The following is a 10,000-nucleotide window of genomic DNA, read 5'->3' on the forward strand; positions in this document are numbered from 1 at the left end:
TACTTGAAGCTGTTTTCACTTCTGAGCCCCTCCCATTCAGATAAAAACATACTTTGTGTGAAGTAATAACTCCACACAAAGGATAGTGCTAATGTTATATATATATATATATATATATATATATATATATATATATATATATATATATATATATATATATATATATATATATATATATACTCACTAAAGCCTAACAATTGCTAAAACACTTAGTCATTAAACATTAACGATAGTTTCATTTCTCTTTTCTTTACATTAATACTAGGAGATTATTTTTTTGGTCTAGTTTGCTCTTATATTTATTCATAATCTTCTTGAGAGAATGGAAATGTTCGAAATAACTTGGTGTGTGGAGAGATTGTTTAAAAAACAGAGATCCCCTGTGTCCTTCCTCACCCCGGTGTATTATATCTGATGAATTTTACACCAGCCGAAAAAAAAAAATCTACTATAGTAACAACAATATTCATTCATAAAACTGATAATACAAAAATGTATCCATGATTTCATTAGTATGAAAGTCAGCTGAAACCAAAAGAGGTAGTCCTGCTTCGATATAACAAACCGAGGAGTAGGCTATAGCGCAATTATTATGATCTGTACCCTGACTATAGCGTATATATTACATATGTATTACTAAATATTTAATGGGTGCCTATTACTCTATTTAACAAATGTTATGTACATAGACATTTTACAGCAATAACTCTAATACTGATAAGAACTTATATGCTACTTCACAGTGCCAGTCTTCCAGCCACCGCCACATTAATTTTCAACTCGTAAACAAAGCTAAAGCGAGTACTATCATTGAAGTCAGTTGCCTACTTGAGAAAATAATAATATGACTGAATTATTATGGGCCTACAGATGACTGTTATTTATATGAAACAAATAAATAATTTCTGTATTAGATCAGCCATCCTCAACCAGGGTTCCGTGAACGATCGCTAGGGGTTCCGTGAGAATTCATGTTTCATTCAATTACTTGTTATTTATAAGTATATATTTTTCTTCGTTAAACATGGCGTGAGAAAATCGTAGCCCTATAATCTATTTTATCGTAAAATATCGTGCGAGATTTTTCCTCTGTTTACTAAAGGTAATTATACAAACTTACTATATATATTATATATATATATATATATATATATATATATATATATATATATATATATATATACATACATCACATACATACATATATTATATATATATATATATATATATATATATATATATATATATTTCTAACTCACATCAGGATCTGTTCCACACATGATTATGTATGGTTATTTCTAATATATATATGTATTGCATATATTATATATATATATATATATATATATATATATATATATATACATATATATATATATATATATATATTATATATATATATATAGAGGGGTTCCTTGGGATGAGGAAAATTTTCTCAGGGGTTCCTCAAGGTGCCAAAGGTTCGGAACTACTGTGTTATATAAATACAAATGATATAGAAAGAGTAAAAATATTTATCAAATATATCACGATAATGTATAATACAGGTCAATAGTAGCCTACTATACTAGTCTAGACATTAATTATCAGGGCTTCCCCTTCCCCCTGCCCACCTGTTAGAGTGTGTCTGTCTGGGGGAAACCATTACCATCACAGCATTCTAGGATATGATGTGCTATTGTAATACAAATTTTAGTTGATATCTCCAATGTTGGATGCAGTTCCTGTCTCCCCCTCCCCCTCCACCCCACTCGTTGTGGGTGTCGGTGAGGGGGGTAACCACCCACTAAAAATGTTCTGGTATTACCATCACAGCATTCTAGGATGTGCAGTGCTATTGTAGTACAAATTTTACTTGGTATCTTCCGATGTTGGATGGAGATCCTGTCTCACCCTCCCCCTCCCCACTCGTTAAGGGGTGTCTGTCAGGGGGTAACCACCACTAAAATGTGTGGCATTACTATTCACAGCATTCTTGGATGTGCAGTACTATTGTAGTACAAATTTTGACTTGTTATCTCCATGTTGGATGCAGATCCTGTCTCCCCCTCCTCCCCTCCCCACTCGTTGAGGGGTGTCTGTCAGGGGGTAACCACCACTACAAAATGTCTGTCATTACCACCACAGTATTCTAGGATGTGCAGTGCTATTGTAGGGTAAATTTTACTCGGTATCTCCTAAATTGGATCTAGATCCATTTAACCCCCCCTTTTCAGTGCGTCTGTCAGGGGGAACCCACCCTCCAAAATGTCTGTCATTGGTCATTCTTTAATCAGTAGTCTGCAGATATATCATATATTAGTTTCATCTGGTATCTCATATGTTGGATCTAGACCCAAAATCTAACCAGCAATTAGTGGTGCTTCTTCAGTAAGCCACCCATATATTTTCGGCAGACGGTCAGTTTCCCAGTTTACAAGTCTACTCCTAAATACCAGTAGGGGATACAGTCGGTATCTCGTTCGTTGTATCTCAATGGTCCGGGCTGCGGAACTAATTCTGTAACTAGGATTAAGACGGCCATAGCCTGGCAATCTCATCTCCAAAAACGTTCTCTGAGATCAAGAGCGTTAACACCCTCTGGTGTTACCCCTGTCCGGAGTAAAGAAGAGATCGTTGTGGTGGCCAAAAATGCATCTGAATCCTGAAAAGGGACAAGTATTTTCACTTGGGTCTTAGACGCATTCAAAAAGTGAAAAAGTCAAGAAGTAAAGAGGTCATTGTGGCGACTACAAGACATACATATATTGTAAAAAAGTGACTAATATGATAAACAGGAATATATATATATATATATATATATATATATATATATATATATATATATATATATATATATATATATATATATACATAGTATATATGATTGCGATCTAACCTTACCAACGAGTGACCAGAGAACCAGTTCGAGTCCAAGAAATACGAAACGCGCATTGCCCATTTCATAAAAATAACCCACTGGTATCTTGTTGATATACACAGTGAATAACAGTGTATACATAGTGTGTGTGTATATATATATAGTTACTAAATATATATGATATATATAGTATCATTAATATATATATGTATATATAATATACACAGATAGAGAGTATATATATATAGTATACATATATATATATCATATATATAGTATATATATATTAGTATATATATATATATAATATATATATATATATATATATATATATATATATTGTGTGTACAATATAAAAGACCGATAAACAATTAGATACATCCAACATGAAATAATCTATAAAACTGAATAACCTTTTATCGCCCATCACGTAAAGCTCGTGACACGCCAGCACATTTTCTGACAAACTACACTCGAAATGTCAAACTTCGCCTATATTTCTGGCATTACCGGAACCGCGAATGCCAGTCAACTTGCGAGCTTTTGCTTATGCGGGAAGGGAAGTGAGAAGAAATGATGGCTCATTCCTTCACCACTTTGAATGAATATAAACGATATCGAAATAACATGACTAATTACTCCAGATATTAAAAAGCTACGTATCGTGTGGGCTTTTTTCAAAACGAAACTGTCCTCGGGAATATTGCTGAGAACTGTTTGAAAACAAGACTCGGTAATGACATATAACCTAGAGAAGTTCAGACCAGGACCTTCAGAAAATTATTATTAATCCTCTCGATAAAATTTATGAATCAATGCACTTACAACATATTGTACATTACTACGGTAAATGCAAATACAGCCTTCCAGTGAAAAAAAAAAATTAACTTTGTAATATGGTGGCAGGATATGAAAGATACGAAAAGGAATCACTTAAGTCCCATTCCTTAACATAGGTCTTATCTGTATTATAGGCGCTTCTGCTATGGCGTTTTTATTATGGGCGTTTCAGTAACTAAAGTCATCTAAGCCAACCGCCCGAATCCTATTCTGTTCATTAACTGCACATATAAAAGTCTATACGTAAATATACAAATTAGTAGATGATAAACATTAAATTTCCATGATTATGCCTGAGATTCTGAACTCAAATAGCAACTGTTTTGTGTTGCAAACTAGAGCTGAATACTGTGGTAATAATAAAAAAAATACTTCTGTACAATGCATACAAGGAAATCCCAGATAATGGAGTCATAAAATACCGAGGTTATGAATATTGGGTACTGTATCAGTATTTCCAGTAGTTAACGAGGTTATTCAAAATTCTGCCAGTCTTAGATTCACTGTGAATGTGCAGGCATCAAAAAGTAAATATGCGTTTTGCATGAGCAGTCCTTAAAAAAAATAATATGGTTAAGATCCAGAATCCCGTCAGTTTTTGTATTCCACAGTTTTCGGGATCACTGTAACTCTGTATATAGCAAACCAGAAATGGTCAGTATTTTTATAAATGTTGGCACATTTCTCCAAGGTGTTTTTGAATAATTTCAAACCATGAAATAACTAATTTAGAGTAATATTTTTGAAATTGTATTGAATTTAATTTACAACTTTCATAAGAAACGTTCTTTAAAAATTTTGCAGCTGAACAGTGATAAGATGAGAGAATAGCATTGCCTTTGAACATCATGACTAGACTTACGGAAAATGACGAATTTTAAGCCATTTGTATGGGCGTAATATTGTCGCATGTTGATATTCCTGGCCATATAAAAAAATTATCAAATTATCCTACAGAAAATACAAAAAGCACCATTTCCTTGGATACCACACCACCATTCATTTGTTCATTTGTTTGGTTTTAAGTACAGCCCTCCACAGGGATGATTCCCCCTCTGGTGGGCACATGTACGTTTTCTAAATAACTTGCTTCTTATATTTTATAATTGTCTTTTGGAGTTTTCTCTGACTTGTAGTTAGTAATATCTCATGGGAAGAAAAGGGCCTGTAAATTTTACCCAAAACCGTCATCCAACAGGATGACAACAAAGTGGTGCAATTAAGAATTACTTCAGAAAATCTCATGGAACCACTTTACGACAATAATAACTGGAGGATGGCCGCGTCAATTTAAACCACAAAGGGAACAGCCATTACTTGACTTCAAGAGGAACTTTATATCGTTAACGACCTATAATCAGTATTCAACTGCCACCGTACAAACTCACTCTATGGCCAAGCAAAATAATATTATAACATAATTCACATAACTATGGTTAAAGCATGAAAATGTATATCTAATACAATACAGGATCTATAACACTTCTCATGATCGCGTGTCACAGACATCTATGCAAAAGGCAGCATAAATTCAACCCTATGGCAATTAGTTTTTGTTACTAGGAGGAATATGACGAATAACTACTACAGCTTACAATGTTAGCACAATTGAGATCTAAGAGACAGCGAAGTGAGTACAAAGCCCTAGGCTGATTCAGCACCAACAAAAGAACAGCAAAAGCTGTCAAATGAAACCTGGGAGCTACACAAGATCGCAAAGGGCAGAGAGACCCATTTAGCCTTTATTACGCTACATTTAATTATGAACCTCACTCAGAAAATGGGTCAGAACTGATCAGGGCACTCGTGAAAAATTCTGACAACTTCGATAAGATAAGGGTGAATTGTATAAGGAGGAAACCCCTTAAAAATTGAGCCATTCTTTTCTCAAACAACCTCCAACTTTTATACAAGTGAATCCACTTCCTGCCCGGGCTTCGCTTCATATAGTTTCCTGATACTCGTACGCACTGAAACTCGGGTGAATGAGGAAGGAAGAGATTTTCTTGACTTGAACATACATTGACTGAAACAGTATACTTGTGTAAAGGAATGGAATTTCCATGAACGGTGAAAAGATCAAATTACTTTCTGTCCCAGCTAGTTTGCCGACCTCTGTAGTTTTTGATGATCGGGAAATTCTCTTCAACTAAATAAAAATCCGTCCTGGGAAATAGGTAGGAAAATGGGACTCGGCCCACATAACCAACTGATGTGCTAGGCTGAAGGAAATGGCACTGTTACTGATAAGGATCTGGACTCTAAAAACCAAAACTCAAATACACTCACAATAGTTCATCTCAAGCTAACACTTCAATATCAAGAGTTGTCTTACTGTTCAAAACAAACAATGAGATAGTTAATGAAAGGAGAAAGAAAACTGTTGAAAAGATGTAAAAGGAGCATCAACTAACAGACCCCTCCATACTTCACTGCCACGTTTGATAACACGTTGAGGTGCTAAGCACAGCCACTCAACACCGGATTAGAAGACCTTCGCCTGACTGGCATAAAACTTGCACATAACAGAGGGAAAGGAGTCTCAGAAATGATCAATCCATCACACCAGGTGAGGAAGAGACCACTAAAGGTGGTATCATTCCTACCTTGACTGACATAGAGCCTGGACCAAAATTAACCAAAATGGAGAATGAGGGGGGAGGGGGCGCCAAAGCAGAAGACAAGGAATCTCCGAAATGATAAAAAATGATGAAGATGGGCCATTCTTTGCTGGAAGTTGAGCAAGATGCCACTAAAAGTTTAATCTTTCCTACCTGGACATTCAATGCTTGAAATCATTTAAGAGTAAATATTAATATAGTACAAAATTACATCAGCTGGACAAAGCACTAATTGAAATACTCCAAATTCTGTTTGTAAAAGCCTTCCTACTTTCTTTCGAGCTAAAATTATTCTATAAGGGTTTAGTTAACAGATTACGTGTGAAGACATTTTTATAAAGGAATATTTTTTTATCTATTTGAAATAATACTATTTTATGTATACATACATAATAAATCACCTGGGAAGTTTGAGATTATTTTTCAACGTAGCAGCATACAATATTAAATACAACAGCTGTTTTATATAAGCAATGAAACAAAAAATACAGAAGGATTACACAAAGGGCATCAGAAAATTTACGTCGATTTACCTTGTGAAATCAGCTATGAAACAGGTATATTCTGGTGCCTTTACCAGATGTTTATCTTTTTTATTTATCATGACTATATCAACAAATCAATGGAGCTAAATAATTATCACGTGATAAGGTTTTTCACTCTCAAATTATTTTCACTTGATAAGATTATGAAATAAAGGTAAAAATAACTTAAGAATAATATTTGTTCACACTTACCTTCATGTTTATTTACTGTATAAATTACATTTCTATTCAAATCACAGTCTTTAAAAAAAAATACGTGTCAGATAATGCAGCATTCCATGTATGCATAAAAGACACAAACACCTGGTCGAAACATACAGAAATCATACAGTGTGCACAAACACTCAATGTAGATAGAATTAAAAAATTTAACCATAGCGGAACAAAATACGGCGTTACCAAATAAATAACAGGTTGTACACATACACGCCCCCGTCTTAGAAAGGGTTTGCTACTTGGCGTTTGTGGCTGCAAGTCAACATACTCACTGGATCAAGAACGCTTAGTCAATAAGGGTCTAAGGGGTGGAAGAAGCCTCAATGAAACATTCTAATAGGAGACATCGTCCGAATAAGTTCACTCGGGGGGGTCTATAGTACCAAATGCTTTCATTACCGACGAAACCTTTCATCGGGTCATGAAATGATGTGCCCTGAAAACAACATACTTCAGAGAAAGCGGTGCCTGGCCAAAGCACACAACAGCAACACAGTGAATCGGGTTGGACAAACTGCCTCTATTCATGTCTTGATCGTAATGGAGACAGGTAAAGAGGGTTATACGGGAGAACAGCGGTGCCGTGCCAGGAAGGGAGGGATTACGGACAGAAAAGAGTTGGCGAGGAAATTCTGAATAAGTCCGGTTAACAAATGTGAAAATCAGTTACGTGTGAAAAATAAAACTAATGTGCATTGCTGGGTATCAAATTTGAAAGGCTCAAATAAACTTGACTGGACTGACTGAATTGCTAGTAGTGCTTGATTGGTGGTTAAAAGGTAAGGGTACAGAGAGACATTCTCCTCATCGATAATAATGATGGAAACATTAAAAACATTACCGTGCATTTTCTTCTCTTCGTACGCTGGATATGCATCTTCTGTAAAAATACGTTTATTAAAAGCATTGCTGGTAACGGTTGAGGCAGTAAGATGCCTCGACTATTTACGAAGGTTTAATTTTTCAGTTTTCGAACCGAAGAAACGGCTTTATTTCGATCAAATCTGTACAAATTTCTAGATAAAATTCATATTCCATTAAACAGAGAAGGAGTTCATGTAAAACAATGTTTATAAAACGAAAAGCCTTTTCAACGAAAATTTAGAGAGAAGGGAAAATTTTTTCACTGGTTAAACTTTCTATCCGGTTATTACTTGTATTAATAATAAATTATGTATTTTTTGCTTAGCTATTTAAAATACGTACTAGCATTCGGACGTCCATAGTAACAATGAGTGTTGGCGGAAGAGTAAAATTTTACTTCCGCAAAGTTCAATAACACGGTGAAATTCAAAATAACAGACCTAGGTCCAACGATGGTCCGAAGATATCAATTAGGTCATCATACTTAATGCACTACATATTCGACCTCAAAAAATATCATCGCACTTCATAATTTCTCGTAAATGTTAGGTTAGTGCGCGTAGAGAGAGAGAGAGAGAGAGAGAGAGAGAGAGAGAGAGAGAGAGAGAGGGTGGGGGGGAGAGAGAGAGAGATGAGAGATTGAGAGAGAGAGAGAGAGAGAGAGAGAGAGAGAAGAGGCCGTATCCCAAAAGACAACAAAGCATTAAGGGAAACTCGCACGGGAGAGGGAAATTAGAATTAAGGACATCATTAAAAATTAAGGAAGACCATTAGCACCAAATCTATTTTCTTTTATAGAGACGTGGGACTTTTAGATTATCTACGGGGTTCTAACTAGAGGAAGAGAGGTGCAAGAAAATGAACGTAACAACCGTTAGCAGAACTCATTTCTGTACACTACATTTTGCAGGAAGCTCCTGCTAACGAATTTTGGATTCAGTATCTTGAACCATCTCCCTGTAGAATCCTCCGAAGCTTTAGCTGTATTCTGAAGCGCTTTATATTATCATTATGATTATTCTAAGGCGTATTTAGGACAAAATAAGTGGAACACGACAGTCTCAGGCTTGTCTGAAGCCACCCTAATACTCACATGCCAGCCTGGCACCCATAGTTATCTAAGGGAAGTGGGCGGGTTGGTTGACTGGAGTTTTCGACGCCATTAGCTGTGACGTCATTATCTTTGATGACGTCTTAAGCTTTGACGCCATTGGTGGAGTCATGACGTCATCTGTGGGTGGAAGTAGATGATCCTTGAGATATCAAAAGACGACGGCTCTAAATTACTTTTCATCTCATTCAATTGCTCGTGGCAACAGACAAAAATGCTTATATTTAATGTAAAATAACCCAAAACATGGCTAAAAGATCAGTTTCAAAAACTAGATTCAGCAAATACTAAACAAAATTTTATAAGAGAAGCACATTAAAATAAATTGCCTCATAAATGATGCAAGAAATGTTTGTATAAGTGAACCTTAGGTGATAACATTTTATAAGTAAAATAAGTTATCAAGAACTACTTCTATATAAAAATGGGGTTTTTTTTTTTTACTTACATCCATCATACTTATAGGCATATATAGCCATATATATATATATATATATATATATATATATATATATATATATAGATATATATATATACACATTTAGTTGAAAAATAGTTGCGATAATACTCAAATTTTTTCGCTCTTATCCACTATTCCTTTATTCCTCTAATTCATTGTTCGTCTTTACCACACAAAGACACACACATACAACACACACACACACACAATATACATAATATATATATATATATATATATATATATATATATATATATATATATATATATATATGTGTGTGTGTGTGTGTGTGTGTGTATACTAAATTACATTACGAAGTATGTCAAACTCTTTCTACGATACTTAAAAGAAATTACAAGACAAAGCATGAAATGATACGATTTGGATGAAACAGAACATATTGGGAACTATGCAATGATTCTTGTATTCTTTCCATGGATTGATATCGGAATGCAATGAAGAGGAGGCATCATGTCCCGAAAC

The 10,000-nt window shown here is 34.8% G+C and overlaps 1 protein-coding gene across 8 annotated transcripts in view; it reads right to left on the reverse strand.

Annotated features, from left to right (window-relative positions):
• Positions 1–10,000, reverse strand: part of LOC135219418 (cGMP-dependent 3',5'-cyclic phosphodiesterase-like) — a 690,625-nt gene that overhangs the window by 407,966 nt on the left and 272,659 nt on the right. For 3 of the 8 annotated variants that reach the window (XM_064256178.1, XM_064256179.1, XM_064256180.1), the window contains exon 2: positions 9,040–9,177. The exons of the other annotated variants lie outside the window; for them this stretch is intronic. In XM_064256178.1, the coding sequence (XP_064112248.1) occupies positions 9,040–9,058 (19 nt within the window). In that variant the 5' untranslated portion in view covers positions 9,059–9,177. The remainder of the gene's footprint in view (positions 1–9,039; positions 9,178–10,000) is intronic. 8 annotated transcript variants of the gene reach the window in all.

Source organism: Macrobrachium nipponense, chromosome 1, assembly GCF_015104395.2.
Source record: "Macrobrachium nipponense isolate FS-2020 chromosome 1, ASM1510439v2, whole genome shotgun sequence".
Lineage (NCBI taxonomy): Eukaryota > Metazoa > Arthropoda > Malacostraca > Decapoda > Palaemonidae > Macrobrachium > Macrobrachium nipponense.